Here is a 19,006-nt window from a genome sequence, read left to right as displayed (position 1 = left end):
ACAGCACTGCACTGCCGTACCTGTCATAAGCCAAGTGACCACATATGGGTGGGTCTGTTTGCTGGACCCTATATTCTGTCCCATTGGTCTATCTGTCTTTCCCTGTGCCGATACCTCACTGTCTTAATTACTGTAGCTTGATAACGGGTCTTGATATTTTGTTCTTCAAGATTAACTTTTCTTGGCCCAATACATTTGTATATCAATTTTAGAATCATCTTGTTAATGTCCCCATCCTCACCCTATACTTCCCACCCCAGACTTTCTCCCTCCAAAAAGAAAACAAACAAACAAAACAACCCACTGAAGTGGTCAGAGGGCCAAAAGGAAAACCAGGTGAGACTGGGATCCTGGAAGGTACAGAAGTATCAGCTGCTGCAGACATGCCAAGTACGGCAAGGACAAAAAGGGGCTTCTGATTTTGGGGAAGTAACTATTAATCCTGGGCAAAGTTTTACCAAACAAGCAAGAGGAGGTAAAGCGCAGTAGCAGGTTTTAGGCAGCCAGACAGGAACGAGAAACACGGCACCTCAGCAGCAGAAAGCCTTGATCGTAGGCCCAGCGAATTCTGAGAGACTGAAATTTAAAAGTGCATCTCTCTAATATTTTTTTTATTGCCTCAATTAATTCTTCATAATAATTCTGTGTTACTGAATAAGCTTCAGGAGCTAGTAGAAAATATTTGCTTGGAAAGCTTACGTGCTAAGAAGCCTTAATCTATATTTCAAGTATTAAATGACTGCACAGCTACCAATAACTTCTAAACACACATCTGCACATACACACACCCAAACTACAAAGATACTTCGTTTCAGAGCTTATGCATTTTCTCAAAATGTTTTCCAAAAGACACCCATCCTAGGCAGTAATAAAAACAAAATTAAAAAAAAAAACAAAAAACAAAAAACAAAATCAGAGCCATAGTATAACCTGAATGAAGACAGCTTTTCTTGAACAAAAGATGTAATGCTTGGAAAGCCTGCCAAATATGTCCCGAAAACATATGTAAAAGCAATTCTGTGAATGCTGACTGATGATGCTAGACTTAAAAATGTAATTTGAGGGGCGCCTGGGAGGCTCAGTCGTTAAGCATCTGCCTTTGGCTCCGGTCATGATCCCAAGGTCCTGGGATCGAGCCCCACATCGGGCTCCCTGCTCAGTGGGAAGCCTGCTTCTCCCTCTCCCGCTCCCCCTGCTTGTGTTCCCTCTCTCGCTGCCTCTCTCTGTCAAATAAATAAAATCTTAAAAAAAAAAGTAATTTGATCAAGATGTTAGTTGTCTCTACAAAACTAACCACATAAGAATGCTAAGCTCCCTAATTTATTAAACATAATACCAAATGTGCACCAGTAGCCTCTAGCAGATGGAGTTAAACTATTTACTTATTCTCCAAAAACCCCCTTATAACTTAAAAGATTTGGTTCTACAAGTGTAGAAAATAAAATCTTCCTAAATCTGTTTGAACATAAGGCAAAGCCACGGATTTTTCAGGACTGTGGAGATACCCTCCACCACTACAGGCATTAGGCACCAATTCAAGAAAAAAAGACACTGTTCCCAGTACCCTCACCTATATCCTCCTCCTCCAGACTGGCATGATCTAGTTCAACTTGTACCTCCGCTCCTCCAAGGACGGCCTGGAGACGTTTTTGTTTTGCTGTGATCTTCTTTAGCTGTTGTTCCTTGAATGGTAAATATTGAATACAGAAAATGGCAACAAAGTGAGTGATTTATTGTTAAATACAAAAGATAAATTTAAAAGCTTTAGTCAAAAGCAAAACAGAACGAATTCCATGTTACTATTATTATAGAGAACCTTATTTGAGCAACTGCCACTCTCTAGCGGTATGTAGGCCTAAAAGCATTTCCATCAGGCAGGCATCCCTGTCCCCACCCACTCCCTGGCTGGGCGGCCCAGCTTTCTACGTGCCTGAGCACTTAAGTTCACATGTACTGATTCTCCACTGAGGAAGTGGAACTGCTCTACTTGGTTTTCTCCATTGCACACTGCGTACAGTATTAAACTTTTGTTTCCGACCTTAGCAACCGACAGACTATGGGGTCAATAAGCTGTAGGATAAGAAACAAATACAAATGTTCGAACACTTGAAAAAGTCAGCCTCCTTTGATAATGTACCATATTTACGATTGTCCTTTACAGTCTTTTGTAATAGTATTCTATCCAATCACTAGACTTTAAAAGGAATATACATTTAGATATACCCTTTTACCCTACCCACCCCAGACCCCTCTTTGTCTTCTCTCCCTCTACATCACCAGTGCTAAGCTATGCAGCCATTCCTAGGGCCTCTCCAATTAACTAGGCCTGTGATACCTGGTTCTTCTTTCCAAGGTCGAGAATATTTAAACATCAAATATGAGAGTGGGATGAGGAGAAACGCTGAATATAAATGCCATGTTATACTTTTATACATATACATGCAATGCCTTTTCTTTCAGTTTTCTCTCTTAATCTCATTTAAACAGCCTTTCTAAAAACAAACAAACACAGCCTTTCTCTTTGAACAGTCTATCTCAAACCATCAAAGGGCTATTTTAGAAAGATAGGAATATACAATTGACTTGGACTCGTATCTAAAATGGCCCAAAGTCTGGTCCTCACTGCTCCTTGAAACCTCAGCCCACCAGAAGCCCGAGGTCAGAGGTCTCTGAACGTCCATTCGCAGGTTCCCACAAGAAGCAGATGTCCTCTCTGCTTTGGTGAGACTCCGACTCCCTGAAGCCACTGCTAGCTCTAACCTTTGGGCTGCTATTCTGGAGGGAGGTGACAGAAGATGGGATGGTGAGAATAACGGACTGGTGAGTAGAAAGCAAAAGGAGGCACTGAGTCTATAGACATCACTAGTAAAGCTTAAATAAGAGATGCAAGGACTTCACTCACTGCCGTGGGCCAGCACAACGATATCTGCTCGTCATTTTGGATGGCAGAAATCAAATGATCAAAACTAGTCATTCCTATCTACTCTGATATATTTTCATAAAGCATAAATTCTAAAAAACGTTTCAGACCTCATAAAAACAGTGTCCTAAGTAACAGATATTCCCTACCCTGAAGTTGTACAAACCTAAGTGCACACCCATCAGTGTGTCTGGGTGAAGACCATAATACCTAAGAACAGTGAGCACGAGTGTGTGAGGGGTGATGGCTGCAGCAACAGGAAACACAGTGTACATAATCAGGACAAGCAGGAGCCAAGCAAAAAAAAAAAAAGTTCACACACACAAGGAGACTGATGAGAGGCCTGCACGCCAAACAGGAGCCTAAGCTGGCACAGCAAGGGAGACTATAATCATAAACATCAATAAGGCAGCATGCACAGCCAACAAGGGAACCTTTCCTCAAATATGTGTGTATGTATGTGTGTATTTTAAAAGATATTCTTTAACAGAAGATATGAAAGGGAAACAGCTGAAATATTAAACATAAAAAAGGAACTCAAAATTTTCTATTATAGCTATTTCCTTCACGTCTTAACTACTTTTCAGAATACTGCCCAAATATTAAATGAACAGAAATGACTTTTTCAAAAATGCAATACTTATGTGTTATTTGGAATCACCTTATTATACTTCTGTCGTTTTACAGAATCTAGTTTCCTGTTGATGTCTCTGTTGGTGGCAGCTTGAGGGCTAAGTTGTTCAATAATTTTATTGATTTGCCTTAGGGATGTTGTACATGACCTGAAAAATAAAATAAAATGTCTATTTTCCACTCTGGTAACATTTTTTTTTTATAGTGTAATGTGAAGACAGAAATGCTACAAAGATGTCCTTTTACTTCTTATTAACTAAAAGACGAAAGAAACTAAACCAGAATGCATGTACATGTTGGCCACATAAAGAACTTGAAGGGTTATTAGAAGTTTAAAGAAACTGCTAGGGTTTTCTTTGATCTGGCTGACTGAAATCAGCACATTCCCATTTGTAAGCAGTTCATTCATTCTACAAGCATTTTAAGTGTCTACACGATTCAAGAGACTGTGCTAAAACAATGTGCAATAAGTTATCCTTTCAGATGAAAAAAACATGCATATACGTGGTTTGGGGTTTTTTTAAAGATTTTATTTTTTTAGAGCAGTTTTAGGTTCACGGCAAAATTGAGAGGAAGGTATAGAGACTCCCATATATCCCTTCCCCAAACACACACAACCTCCCCCATTATCAACCACCTATACATGGCTTTTTAAAACCCATTTTCGAAGTCACACCCAAAGTTTGGAAAAGTACTAAAAATGCTGACACATTTTTTTATATAAGTCAGATATCTGTGACAATATTTTTCTTTCACAATACTGGAAGACTTATTTGCTGTAGCGTAATATTTTATAGTGTGAAGGAAAAAAAAAACAAAAAACAATCCCTAATACAGTGTTCCTAAAACAGACACCATAGAATGGTAATCCCCAATTTTCAAAACATAAATTCAATCTTGACACTTGTATAATTTGCTACTTGTATCCTTTGCGGATTTCAGGACAAAAGATATTATCAATTCAAGTTACTGGCAGTCTAACCACGTGTCACCATGGAGCTAGTATTCATCTGCGTGGTAATTCTGCAGCACTCTGATGTCACCTATGCAAGCAGTAGGCACATTTCCAAGGTCAAATGCAAAAGTGTGTTCCTTATCAGGAGTCGAGCACCTCACACCTGGAATACTACAAGTATTCCAGAATACCTGCTACTCAAGAGGCCAAAAGAACACACCAGGAAGCTGCTGGCAGAAAACAAGTCCTTTAGTTCCAACAGAATTCTGTACCACAGTCTCCCTGGCTGAGGGTAGCCAATAACTCCTCATTCTTCCCTTCTCTCCCCTCCCCTAGCCATCCCCATCTGAGACTGCACCATTCCTCCACCCATTCCTTTACTCTTTCGTGCTTGCCTGACACAGCCTAGAACACTGGTCAAGACAGGGAAGACTGGCTATAGGAAAGGAGTTCAATCTTCACCTGCCCCACCCTTCTAGCCCAGGTCCAGAGCCTGCTTCTCCTCTAACACACAAATGAAGTTTTCATGGAACTTCATCTTTCCTATAGAGTCACAAGTAGGAGGAAGAAAGGAAAAGCAAGGAGTTGTTTCACAATACTTCTAGAAATACAAATCTGAAAAATTACCAAAAGACTGACACTTGGTTTAGACACAGGAAACTGGAAAGAAACTATAAGACAAGAGAAAAATGGGGGGGGGGGGGGTGATGTGTTCCTGGTATCTCAAGTAGCACACATCACCTTAGGTACACTTCTCCGGAAAACCATTTTGGGCACACGCTTGTGAGTTCTGGGGTACTCAGAACAGTATTTCTCTCTAAGACATTATGCATAAACAGGTTGTTGTGAGCTGGCCTGAGACCCTGACTATCTCGTTCAATGCTGCTCCTGAGGGAAAGGGCTGGAGTTCATACACAAGGTCAAGGACTGCCCTGATTGACTCCATCCACCAAATAAGAGGTTCTATAAATCTCCTAAATTTCTGGAATACCACAGCTATTATCTGAATTTCTCCATCACATGTAAACACAAATTCTGCAATCAGAGAAGATGGTCCACACTCACGTGAGGTCATCCAGGACTGACCGATACTCCTTCTCTGCATCGGCAAGTTGGGCCGCACGGCTGGCCTCATGAATGGCGCTGTCCACCTGCCGAAGCACACCCTGTTCCAGCACGTCCTGGTCATACACATCCACACCCAACCCCTGAAGTTCAAGGGCCTGCGCACTCGGCTCCACTGTCTGTATCTGATGTCTGTCGATGTGCAGCAGGGCCGGCCCTCTCCTCGGAACTTCTGATGAACACCCCTCGGCAGAAGTGGATGGTGCATTAGCAGAGGAACAAGAGGGGAGACTTTCCTCCACCGCCACGTTGCCATCATTCTCTTGCTTGATTGTCATTTCTTGTTTATCACTGACATACTGACTTTGCAAACAGTCTTGCTCCTGAGTTTGACTTGAGTGGGGGATTCTCGCATTTTGCATCCTCTACTGACTATCTGAAAGGAAAAAAAAATGTAATAAGCCTTTTGGTTATAAAGAATTGATATTTATATAGTTTCTTAAAATTTTTATAACTAAAGGAGATTGATTTCTCAAAAGATCAAGTAATAATCCTCCAGTTAGATAAATTTGAGTTTCCAAGTATTACTTTTCTTAAAAGGGTACAAGCTATATATCTTCTTGAGTTCTGATAATAATTAAGAAAAATTAACCTAAAAAAACCAAAAAAACAACAAACAAGAAGAAAAAAAACCACAGTATCAACAACAAAGGACATTTGGAGAGCCAGCTAAGAAAACTGGCAACCAAAATCCTGACTGACACCCTAAGAGTCTTCTCCAAATCAACTGAAGTCATCTGACTGCCACTTTCCAAGTTAGCATCTTCACTGCATTGTGGCACAAAAGATTCACAATATAGTGGCATGATCAACTGAGATATACAAATTTAGCGAAGTATGGAACAAGCTTCTCTATGAAACTAATCTCTAGAAACTTTAAGGTTGAACATTTACTCTAATAAACAAAAACTCTGAGCGAGACATAATATCACCACCAAAATCTCAATCTGAGAAAGATTAAATACTATCAAAAATAACCCCATTTCAATGTGCAATACAATTTCTGCCAGTCAGGTTGGCAAAACAGGTTGGGCCTGGTAATACCCAGTACAGACAAGGAAGATCCACTCTCACATAGTGCTGGTGGCAATATAAATTACTGAAGCTTTTGTGGAAGTCAATTTAACAATATCCATCAAGATTTAAAATGCACGTGACCAGGTATTTATTCCACAGAAATAATCACATACATACAAAGATATTCACTGTAGCATGTCACTAATTTAATATAGGCATTAAGTATTTTCAGTGACACTGATATAAGTCTAGTGAACTGAAAAAAAATCACGGAGTATAAACACATTTATGTTGGATAAAAAAATGGATGTTTGCATCTGCATGTTTGGAATGCATTCAATGTGATCTGGAGATAAACACTAAACCTGCAACTGTTGGGATGGAGGAAGCAGAAGGAATAGGGAGAAATAAAGGAAGCTTTCACATTTCACTCCACATATTTAGGAGATCCTTGAGTGAAAATGTATTCACTATATTGCCTGTGCAACTCAAATAAATACATTAAAAAGGAAAGCAATAACCAAGAGACAGCCTTGGTTTTCATTTAACTGAATAAGCTAAGGTTTCTTTCACCACCAAAACTTTATTTATATAAAGATACCAGATGTTCTCCCAATAAGCCCCACTGATTTCTCATTAAATAAAACCATCCTGGCAGCCTAAGCACGAGGATACAAAGATGCCAGGAACTTAGCGCTATCCCTTCCAGAGTAGCTCATTCTCTAGGGGAAGAGAAACATGTCAGTAACAACACAGGAGGGCAGGTCTGTAGAAGAGGCACCAACAAGAGGCCACCTGGAAACAGAGGGAGGGACAATGCATTGGGTCTGGAGCTAAAGAAACATTTACAAGCTAAGATTTGAACCCCTAGCCCCGGGCCTGATACACAGAAGATACTCCATATATGCTGAAGGGAAGCAACGTTCAGAAAGGAGTCTAAAATAACAAGTTTGATGTGGACAACTACGCCACTGGTGAATTCACTCATAAAAATGAGAATCTCAGAAAGGAAGCAAATGGGAAGCAGAAGGAGGGACTGGAGAAGAATCAGAATCTGGAATAAATGTCCTATAGAAGGGAAAAGCTGATGGGGAACAAACACTGGTGACAGGTGTGGAGGCCCCCCCAAAACCACAGACTGCCAACAATCCCCAAGGCTGTAAAATTCCCTCCTTCAGTAATCAGCAGTCCCAGGGGAAATGTCACTGTTGGGAGTTTTCAGAGTAGAAGTAGCAGAAGGGCAAAAGGGCATGGATACAGATGCTGAGACGAGTAGTTCAAGTAACTGAACTTGGGGTCCAAGCTGGAGAGATTAAAAAAACAAGCCAGAAGGGAATGGGATAGGAAGGGAGGGAAGGAGAAAGGGAGACATCAAGAAGCCACTTGGAGAATGACTGTGGTCCAAAGGGCAAGTCCCCTGGGAATGAGAGCTGAAAACCAGGAGGTTCTCATCAGACACTAAACAGTTTCAGAAGTGAAATAAATCATCCACTCAACAAATACTTGATGTTGATAGTCAATTATACCAGACAGTGTACTAGGTTAGCTAGTTTCTGTCACCATAGAGCTTACAGTCTCTTGGGGAAGACATACATTTTAAGAATTATATACACATATACATATTTACACATTTAAATATGTATGTTCATATATAAATTATACCCACAAATGTAATTATGCTAACTGCTATAAAAATACAGGATTCTTTAGGACAAAATAACAGAGGGACCTACTTGACAGTGCAGAGGTAGGTGTGAGAAGGGAGACCTCTCTGATAAAGTGATACTTGAGCCGGTATCTGAAGGATGAAAAGGATTAATCAGGCCAAAAGTGGAATGAACATTTTGCAAAGAAACGTGTATTTTCTAAGGCTGGTAAGAGCTGGTGCACTTGGGAAAATGAAAGAAGGATGGAACACAGTGATAATTTTTTACTTTATCCTACATGAATAACTGAGTTAAAGTTGCTGATAAGGACTCCATTCATTGTATAACTCTTACAGAATTGTCTTCTAACACTCTGCAAGTAGTAATCATCTGGAAAAACAGTATCTTCATTGTCCTGCCCTTGAGCACTGGGACTTCTGTGGGCGGAGCTGGATACTGGTTTGCAGATTTGGTTGTAAACACATCTAGCTGGGGAGGGAGTGAGGCATAAGTGAAGATGGAGGGGTAGGCAAGGTCACAAAGAACGTGGGAAAACATGAACCTGGATTTTATTCCAATTGCAATGGAATGATTTTTAAGAGTTTTAAACAGGATGGTGATGGCATGACCTATTTCAAGTTCCTAAGAGACCACCTGGGCTACCGTATGGATAACGGACTGGCGGAAACAGTACAACAAGGAAATGATGGGCGACATACGGGTGAAAAATGACGGCAGCTTGCTTGGAACAGAGTGAGAGCAGTGAGGTTGGATGCTACGTAGGAAATCAATGTTACAGCATTCGTATACGGACGGCTCAATCCTCCTTCACACGCTCCCACTTGACAATATCAATGCCCAAAGCGCCTGACTTGTATTTACCCCGATTCACTCTTTCAAGTAACAAACAACTCCAATATTTTAATCGAAATCAAAAAGGGCCCCGTTGATCCTGCGCGCCGGGGCCGACACAAAGCCCAGAAGTTCAAGTTTCCGGGCGGGCCCGCTAGCCTGCCGCCGGCCCGAGGCTGGGACCGACCGCCGCCCCAGGTGAGAGCGCTCTGCTTCGTCACTTCCGGCCGCAGGTGCGCCGGCACGGAAGGCGCGCGCCCGATTGGAGGGCCAGCTCCCGGTAGGCCCTGCGGATGGGCTCCCTCAAGGCGGCCAGATGCCCGAGGCGAGGCCGTGGGCGCCTGGGAGTCCGAGCGGGGCCCAAACATGCCCTGCTCGACGTTCAGCCCGGCGGCCCGAACACTCACCCCAGGGCCGCGCGGCCACCCGAACGGAAATGAAGACGACACCTCCGCCAGCAGCCGTGGAAGCCGGACTAGGACCGGCCGCGGCGCATGCGTCTTTTGTCCGCCGTAAGCACCGCCCCCAAGCGTGACACGACCACAGCGCATGCGCCGGGCTGCCCTGGACGAGAGTGTACGGCCACGTGATTGGAGGGAGGCGTGTAGCCCCGCCTTTTTATCTGCGACCTGTGTGTGAATGTTGTATGGGCTGGTGACCATGTGTGTGCCTTGGGTCCAGCGCTTCAGTCCTGGTCAAAAAATACCTCTTTAGTGAGGCGATCAAAAGGATTAAAAGACATTTTCCAGGAAGAAAGAGAGGGGGAGAGAGGTACCCGTGTGCAGTGAACCCCAAAGAAAATAGGCTTGAGGAAGGGAGCCGGCTTTAATGTCACATTTCAGTAGCCATGCGCGGTAGACGTTGTTGCTCCCTCTTGGTCATCTGGTACGGCTGTTAGCACGCAAAGAATAGGGAGAGGCCTTATTTATCTCTGTTGCCCCTCCGCCTCCTACACACATATCTGGGCGGGAATGGTATGTGTGTGTAGTGGGCCTACATGAATGTCTCGATTGCATTAGTGAGTCAATTATTTAATATCTGTCCTCATATCAAAGAGGTAAGAAGGATTCTGAGCCAAATGAGAATTTTTGCTCGGAGCTTTTTAAGAAACAAAATATCCACACCTAGGTTCAGAATGAAGGGAGGTAAACAGCTTTACTTGAGGAAGGAGTAGCCCAGGATGGGTGTCAGCCTTATCAACAAGGCACCTTCTCAGCCCAGGGATTCCAGCACTGGAAGAGGGTGGATTTTCTGGGGCCAGCGCCAGAAAGTCCTCTGGGAGTAGCAGTGACTAAGGGAAGGATCTTTGTGGGGGGTTTAGGGAGGGGGGGTGCTTTGGTTTGTTTTTCTGGAAAGGATATTTGGTCCTAGGAAGTGCCTTCCTCACTTTGAAGCCTGAAGTTGGACCATAGGAAAAGGGGGCTGGGAAGCTACTCAGTAATACTACCATATCTGTCTTATCCACAGCCTTTGCCTCAAGTCATCCCACATAAAAATGTAACTTGTTTTTTTAAAAAGGAATGAAGAATTCTAGTGATCTCCTGAATACAATAATTGAGAATAGAAAGGCGTTGGTAAGATATTAGTTTCAATGCTTGAATATGAAAATTGTTTCTCCCCAATACACAGTGGTTCCTGACCATTTTGAGAATGAGGTCCCCTTTTTAATGTGCACTATTTTGGTGAGCCCCCATGTATCAATCAGAATTTGGACAGGAAGCAGATGGTAAACTCAAACTAGGTAGTTGAGAATTAATAACTTTTACAAAGGTGTGGAAAGGATCAGGAAAACAACTCAGATGGCACAGTACTCCTGGGGCTAGCAAGACTTTAGGAGCTATTGCCATATATTATGAGCTGGATTGCATCCTTCCAAATTTAAACCGAGTACCTCAAATGTGACTGTATTGGATGAAATCCTAACCCGCAGTAACTCAAATGTGATTGTATTTGAAGACAGGATCTCTGAAGACCCTAAAAACCTTTTATTAAGTTAAAATGAGGTTATTGGGGTAAGCTCTAATCCAATATAACTGGTGTCCTTATAAGAAGAAGAGATTAGGGCATGGACATGCACCGAGGAAAGACCATGTGAAGACACGGAAACAACAGCCATCTACAATTGAAGAAGAAAGGCCTCAGAAGAGACCACCCCTGCCAACCCTTGATCTCAGACTTACAGCCTCCACACTGTGAGAAAATAAATTTCTCCTTTTTAAGCCACTCAGTCTGTAGTAATATGTTATGGCAGCATTAAAAACGAATACACCATCCCTGGGCATGAAAAGGTAATGGGAAGACTAGGTTCAGAAGAGAATAGTTGAAAAGACCAGTTGAAATGTACCAACCCATGGTCACTCAGTGGGAGGGAACTGGGGAAATAAATACCCTGAACTCACTACCCTTTCATTATTTCATCTACCACTGCCTCCCATTGATCAAAACCTACTGATGGCCAGAGGGCAATGGAGACCGTTGATGCCATTCTGTATAGATCAGCCTCTTCAAGCACAGGGCAGGGTTGAGAGAGCTGGAGAGTAGGTTTGGAGGATCAAACTGGAAAGATGCATCATTACCCCACACAATTGTAATTATCCTTTTAGTGTCCCTTTAATTTAGGAAAGGTGTAATGAAACCGTCACTATTAATTCAGTAAAGCTTTTTAGATGAATTTGTATTTAGTTAATTAAAGGATCTATGTACTTTCTCTAAGCCAAGTTTCTCCTGACTTCTGTTGCCTGAGAGTAGTAGTAAGGTCACATTAGCAGCAACAACTCAGATTTTGATGATTCCTGTGCCCACTTGAATACTCAGGATCCTTCTTTTCACTCATGCCCTTATGAATGGGATTTAGTGTCCTTATGAAAGAGGCCCCAGAGAGATCCTTCGTCCCTTCTGCCATGCGAGGACACAGCAAAAAGATGGCTGTCCATGAACCAGGAAGTCAGCTCTTACCAGACACCGAATCTGTCAGCATCTTGATTTCAGACTTCCCAGCCTCCAGAGCTATGAGAAATAAATTTCTATTGTTTCGAAGCTGCCAGGTCTGTGGTGGTTTGTTAGCAGCCTGAATGGGTTAAGATAGAATACAAGAAGTGGTGCGGGTTTTAGTAACTTACTTTAACACTCATTTACGATCTTAAGTGTCTGTCAGCCAAAACCTCTCTCCTTTCCCCCTACATCCATTCAGCCCCCAAGTTCCATTGACTGTGCCTCCCCCATAGATTTCACACTTATCGCATCTTCTCCATCCCCTCTGTTCAATTTTCTTTTTTTTTTTTAAGATTTTATTTATTTATTTGACAGAGATACTCTGTTCAATTTTCTTAACTGTTGCAACCAGTCTCCTAGCCCAGTCTTGCTCCCTAACCATACAATTGGATGGGGATTTCAGACCCTTCTGATCATGTCTCTCTTCTGCCTCAGACCCACCCCTGCAGGATAAAAATCCAAGCTATTTAACATGTTGTCCAAGCCATTTTATTATCCTGCCCAATCTGATGTTTCTGCACTCTCTGCATGCCTGTGCTCAAGATTTAAGGAACTATTTACTACTCTATTTGTGATGTGCTGCAGTCGGCTTGGACTGGCCAGCAAGTCTATTGTGTGTACCTCTTTCCAACTGTCTTAGTTTTCTCAGGCTGCCATACCTGGGTGGCTTAAACAACAGATATTTATTTTCTCACTGTTCTAGAGGCTGGGAAGTCCAATTCAATTCTGGTGTCTCTTCCTTTTCTTTTTTTTTAAGATTTATTTATTTATTTATTTGAGAGAGAGACAGAGCATGGGTGGGGTGGGGGGAAGGGACAGAGGAAGAGGGGCAAGCAGACTCCCTACTGAGCAGAGATCTCAATGTGGGGCTCGATCCCAGAACCCTGAGATCATGACCTGAGCCAAAGGCAAACGATTAACTGACTGAGCCATCCAGGTGCTCTTGTCTCTTCCTTTTCTTATAAGGACACCAGTTCCACCAGATTAAGACCCACCCCACTCTTAAGACCTTATTTACCTTTAAAAGTGAATTTTATGGTATGTGATGATATCTCAATAAAACGATTTTTAAATACGTTGTAGTACATTAGGGCTTGAATTCTTGTCTTGGAACTCTTGTGACAGCTACCATTTAAACAAGCCAAAGGGACATTAAATGAACTCGAGATGCGTGAGTGAGGTCGCCCTCAGCCATTCAGTCGCACCTGACACCCAGACCTTTAGCTGACCTCAAGGATCAGCAGAGCTGGCCCAGACCAGAGAAATTCCTCACTCACCCATAGAATTGTGAGAACCAATGAATATTGACTGTGTTAAGCACTGTGTTTTGAAGTACCGTGTTATGTAGCAAAAGCTAACGGATATGGAAGGTGACCCACAAGGTTGTCACAATGCTCAGTGCCAGAGATGTGGAAGACAACAAGGGGGCTCCCTTCTTAGGGGTCACCATACCAGAGAGGACCTGCCAGGTCACAGGTCACTGCACTGTCGTCTACAGAGCAAGCACATCTACAGGGACTCCAAAGCCTGCACAGATGGCTGACATTCAAAGAAGATACGGGAATGAGAGAGCAAAAATAGAGCCACTCCTCACACCAAGAGCAGGTGGTCCTTAAGTGGGACCCTTCTGGGCACTGCCCGAAGAGCAGAGACACCTGGGGCTTGGAGGGTGGGAGGGAGGGAGGCCATGTGCTTTTCTCTGCCAGCAGCCCGCTGCTTCTGAAGACCTGGGCAGAGAATCCTAACACTCAAAGAACCTGAATATTTACCTGAAAGGACACAAAGGTTTTAGCCCCACGTTAGAATACTGGCTAGGTGTGACCTGGCTGATCTTGTCTGGCAAGAGACCAACTTTTGTTTCTCCCCAGTTTCAGGAACGGAAAAAGAACCCGAGAAAGCAAAGTCAATAGTAATGCTTATCAGAGCGGGGGGGGGGGGGGAATCACATTTGTACATTGCTAGGTTAAAACTGCACAATTCAGCCTGTGACCTTTTTTCACTCATTTTTCTCTGCCTAATATTTGGTGCTAGCCATGTGCCTGATCCTTGGGAAGCAAAGGAATAAACGTCTGAATCTTAGCTCGTGTCCTTCTCCTCTGTGGTGATGGATATTCTCCGTCCTCCATGGTTTAGCTCAATTCAGCCCTTTTATAAAGCTTTCCTGACACCTGACTTCAGTCTGCAAGAAATTCTCCTTGTTCTTTGTCCTCAATTCCAGCACAGCACTACCCAGACAGCTTTGTAATTGGCTGGGTCAATGTTCATTTCCCAAGATCTCCGCTGTTCCCACAGACTTGACCCTTTCCCTCCAGAGACACAGGACGCCAATCCCAGCCTCGTCCTCTCTCCCAGAGCCACAAGGACTGTCAGGTGCTGCAGATAGAGACACGGCCACTCCCTCGAAGTGCATCAGCCCCTTGGGGACCGCAGATCTCAGAGCCAACAGCTGTTCTCAGGTTGTACGAAGTGGCGAAGCTTCAGAAACGTGCCTCCTCCCGCCTGGCAGAGCCCCTACCCACAACCCACCTCATTTCTGTGAGGTCTGTGTTTAGAGGCCTACAGATTCCTCAAGATGCTTTTTAAGACTTCCTGCTCTTTGCTGGCAAATTGTTAATCAGTTTGTGGCAGCATAAATAAAATTAGAGGGTTTAATTAAAACTAATGAATGAGGGAGCGGAGACCAGCCTGGCCGCTTTGCTCTCTGAGCCTCGGAGCAGTAAATAATGAAAGTGTCACACCGCGAGTGATAGGTTTTAGCAGAAGTGTAGGGCCAGCAGAAATGAGGCCACAGAGAGCTCCTCCACCTGGGTGCAATTTGCGAACTGGTGGAATCCTCATTTTAGTGTGTCTTATTAACCAATTCTGCAGAAACTGCTCCAGCGTTCTGGCCTTTCAAAAAAAAGGAAGAACGAAATAGCACTCAGGATGCCCATTCTCTACATATCCTTGGCATGCTTTCACGGGGCACTCCTCAATATCTTGGCTCTCTTGGAGGGGAGCAGGGGACACAACGATGAGCAGGGGGCATTTCTTGGGCAGGGATCTGGAATTCTGACGTTCTCAATGTGTAGGGCATAAAAGGGAGGATTGGGTCTGCCTGGGTATTTACATGTTGAAATGAATATGATTTTTTTACGAATTACTTCCCTTTTATTTCATTCAGCTAGGGCATTATACTGATTTTTTAATAACTGTGTGTGGGGGGGTGAAGAAATATTTGTTATAGAAATGGGTGGGCTGGATCAGATGATTTTGAAAACCACTGCTCATGCCAACATGTGAATATCAAGAGTGTTGAAAGGGTTTTGGAGAACGAACTCTCCCACTGCTCCTTCTGTTCCCTGTCCTCACCACCTCGTCAGCTCTGATTTAAGTTAAAGGGGACTTTCAGAAACCATTTCCACGCCCCTGGAGCAGCACGTCAGCCTGGACAAGTTGTGCCAGGTCTAAACCCTCCATCTGGCGGGCTGCCACGCTCAGTTCTTTCCCCGCTCTCTCCCCACACACCCTACACCCACTCCAGTTCCTGTGACTCTTGAAGAAGTCCAGGAGTGTTCCTTACTTGGTTTTCCTTATTTTTCCACTCACTATTATGTCCAGGGGTTTGAGGTTATGAAGGTAAGGGTCCAGACCTGGACACTGGGACAATGTGATAGGCAGGATTCTGAGATGGCCCCCATAATTCCCCACACACACTGCCGGACACATCCTGCATAGTCCCCAGGGCTGTGAGTATGCTGGATTTTACCTGTCTGAGCAGGTTATGTTACATGGCACAGCTGACATTAAGGTAGGGAGATTTTCTATATAGGCCAGATATGATCACCTGAACCCTTAAAAGACAGAGCATTTTCTTTGGCTGGTGGCAGAAGGGGAAATCAGAGATTCCTAACGTGCCACTGCTCTATTAAGGATGGATTGGGCCACGTGGCAAGGAATGCAGGTGACCTCTTGGAGCTGGGAGCTACCCCCAGCTGACTTTCAGCAAGGAAACAGGGACTATGGTCCTACGACCACAAGGATCTGAACTCTGCCAACAATAAGAATGTGCATGGAAGTGGGTGTTTGGCCCAGCGCCTCCAGACAAGAGCTCAGTCCTGCTGACACCTTGATTTCAGCCCATCATTCTCTGCACAGAGTCGTGCTCTCTTGGTCGTGCCGGGCCAGACTTCTGACCTACAGAACTGGGTGCTGACAGATGTTGTTGAAGCTGCTGGAAATTCAGTAATTGGTTGTGTAGCGATGGGAAATTAATACAGACAGGCACTGTTTTCCTGAGGGCAACAGAGAGAGAGATTTGGAGGGGAATCTGAGAAGTAGTACCCGTGAGGAGCTCAAGACAAGGCCTGGCAGAGAAAGAAAAGGACGGACAGCACAGAGGTACAGACAGAGACCAGAGGCCAGGAAGATGGAAGGTCTAAGTGGTGGTGGGGGAGGGGGGAGGGCCAGCTTAGTGTGTACTGCATTGACAGGGGACAAGAGCTGAACCGTGGTCAGTTCTCTTTAAAATGTTTATATATATATATTATTTATATATATATTTTACTTATAATTATATATAATAAACATTATATATTATGTATATATAGTGCATATATATATATATATATATATAAAATCAGCCTTATTACAGAAAATTCACCATCAAAAAGTAGTAAGAAAACCCCAGAAATCCCAACCCTGCCAGACGACCATTGTCAGCTTTGGTTTACACCCTGCAGGTATGTAGGCCTTTTGGAGGCAAATCATTTGACACAATAATTACAACTAATTTTCATCGGTGGCTCGCCACAGGTCAGTACCATGCAAAGTGGTTACACGTGCTAACATTTAATCCTCACAGCACTTAGGAGTTCTTATGTATTCACATGTCCTGCTGAGGTAAGTACAGTTCTCATCCCCCTTTTACAGCACATTCACTGAGGCCCAGAGAAACGGAATCGTTATCCCATGGTCCCCCCGCTGTAAGCCTGGACTAGAACTCGGGCAGTTGGACTCCCGAAGCTGTACTCTTGACTGTTGGCTCTCTACTGCCTCGTGTGAACAGGATTTTAAGACGGATGTGATTTTACAAACTGCTCTTCTCGGTATCCTAAGTTGACTCCCGCCAGAAATAGGTGCTAAAGCAGAGATTTGTGTGGGGGAGATTTATGGGGCCGGGGAAGTAAGATTGAGCCGAGGGAAAAACTGGACCGCCGTGTAACGTCAACACAGGCCTTGGAGTTGGGATAGCCCTCCAGTTTGAGCCACAGGGGCCACTACCTTTTGCCTTGTCCCCCAGGATGCAACACTACGTGTGATTCGCTCTCTTGCCTGGAGATGGGGGGCCACAGTTTCAGAAACTCCTCCTTGGCCTCCCCAGTTGCAGTAGCTCTTACCCCACAGCCCAAGAGACCACCGTGGGCATTTCATCAACCACCAAGTATGTGCCTCCCAATGATCCATTTGGGGGCTGGGGAAATAACCACAGGGTGGGTCTGTGAGTCCTCCCACAAAAATTGTTAGCTCATCGGATGGGAGCTACTTTGTCCAATGTCTAATGACCAGTTCATATAGGGGCACAGAGAGCAGCCTCCATGCCACAGCTCCAAGTACATAGGGCTAGCCCAGCCCCAGGACTCTCAAGGAATTCGTTCTGCCTTTCTTTTTTTAAAGATTTTATTTATTCATTTGAGAGAGAGAGAGAGAGAACACAAGCAGGGGGAGAAGCAGAGGGAGAGAGAAGCAGGCTCCCCGATGAGCTGGGAACCTGATGCAGGGCTCGACCCCAGGACCTGGAGATCATGACCTGAGCCGAAGGCAGACGCTTAACAATCTGAGCCACCTAGGCGCCCCTAGTTCTGCCTTTCTTGCAACTGCATTTCCAGTTAACTGCCTCCACCTGCCCAGTCCCACTTCCCTCACTTCCACACTGTGGAGTTACCCAGAGCACTTCCCAATAAATGTCCTCTGCCTGAGAGGTGGGTCCTCAGGGATCATGACCTAAAACAGTCAGATTCAGGAGTGGTTCAAGGAAGCAGACTCTAAAATGGGATCTTAGGATTGTATCACCCACAGCCTGACAAGGAGGGCCCCACACCTGGGTTAGGAGGAGTAGACAACTTCTAGCATGCTAAAGCCGTGCAAGTTTTTAAAAAAGATTTTATTTATTTATTTGACAGAGAGAGAGAGAGAGCTATGAAAGAGAGAGAGAGCACAAGCAGGGGGAGCGACAGGCAGAGGGAGAGGGAGAAGCAGCCTCCCCGCTTAGCAAGGAGCCCGATGGGGGGCTTGATCCCAGGACCCTGGGATCATGACCTGAGCTAAAGGCAGCCGCTTAACCAACTGAGCCACTCAGGCGCCCCCAAAGCAGTACAATTTTTAAAACTTACACCTGCCATGCACTGGAATGGGGCAGTGGGAAAAGGATATCACAGGTGCAATGTCTCGGGCTTCTGAGAAGTTCAAGAGAGGTAATGGTCATAAGAGCAATGAAATTGGCTCTTACTAGGTGCTCAGATCGCATGCTAACTTGGTGGCCCGTGGTTAAGTGTTCTGTCTCTACTACGACCTAGTAACAGGCAAAGAGCTGTTTCTCAAAAGGAGAGTAGTTATCTGTGGAGGATGGCAGGGCTTTGCCCCCAAATCCCAAGGGCCTGCATTTCAATTCACCTACAGGGACCTGCCAAAGTCTCCAAACCACATTCCTCTCTGCCACTGACGCTTCAGTTACTTTAAAGACTGGATTTTAAGAAAGAGCAGATGAGCATAGCACTTTTTTTTTTCATTTGATTAATAGCTTCTCCCTTGCTCCATAAATAATACTTTAAAAATACAGCATGATGCTTTATCAGTGTGAGCACGGATCACTCTGTGTTATAAGGCCCT

The 19,006-nt window shown here is 44.2% G+C and overlaps 1 protein-coding gene across 6 annotated transcripts in view; it reads right to left on the bottom strand.

Annotated features, from left to right (window-relative positions):
- Window positions 1-9,660, bottom strand: part of ERCC6 (ERCC excision repair 6, chromatin remodeling factor) — a 72,355-nt gene extending 62,695 nt beyond the window's left edge. For 3 of the 6 annotated variants that reach the window (XR_015724779.1, XM_087862938.1, XM_045809895.2), the window contains exons 1-4: window positions 9,556-9,660; window positions 5,574-6,009; window positions 3,582-3,702; window positions 1,571-1,682 (exon numbers count right to left, since the gene is read on the bottom strand). Coding sequence is in view for 4 of the 6 variants with exons in the window: in XM_087862938.1 (XP_087719064.1) it covers window positions 1,571-1,682; window positions 3,582-3,702; window positions 5,574-5,995 (655 nt within the window). In the remaining 2 variants the exon portion in view is untranslated. Of the gene's footprint in view, window positions 1-1,570; window positions 1,683-3,581; window positions 3,703-5,573; window positions 6,010-8,383; window positions 8,580-9,555 lie in introns of those variants that run through there. The other 3 variants (XM_087862939.1, XM_087862940.1, XM_087862941.1) reach the window with 3 other exon arrangements.
- Between the last annotated feature and the right edge of the window lie 9,346 nt (window positions 9,661-19,006).

This window comes from Ursus americanus, chromosome 6 (genome assembly GCF_024610735.1).
Source record: "Ursus americanus isolate L20-20 chromosome 6, mUrsAme1.1.p, whole genome shotgun sequence".
NCBI lineage: Eukaryota > Metazoa > Chordata > Mammalia > Carnivora > Ursidae > Ursus > Ursus americanus.
This window is presented reverse-complemented; position numbering and strand designations above follow the sequence as displayed.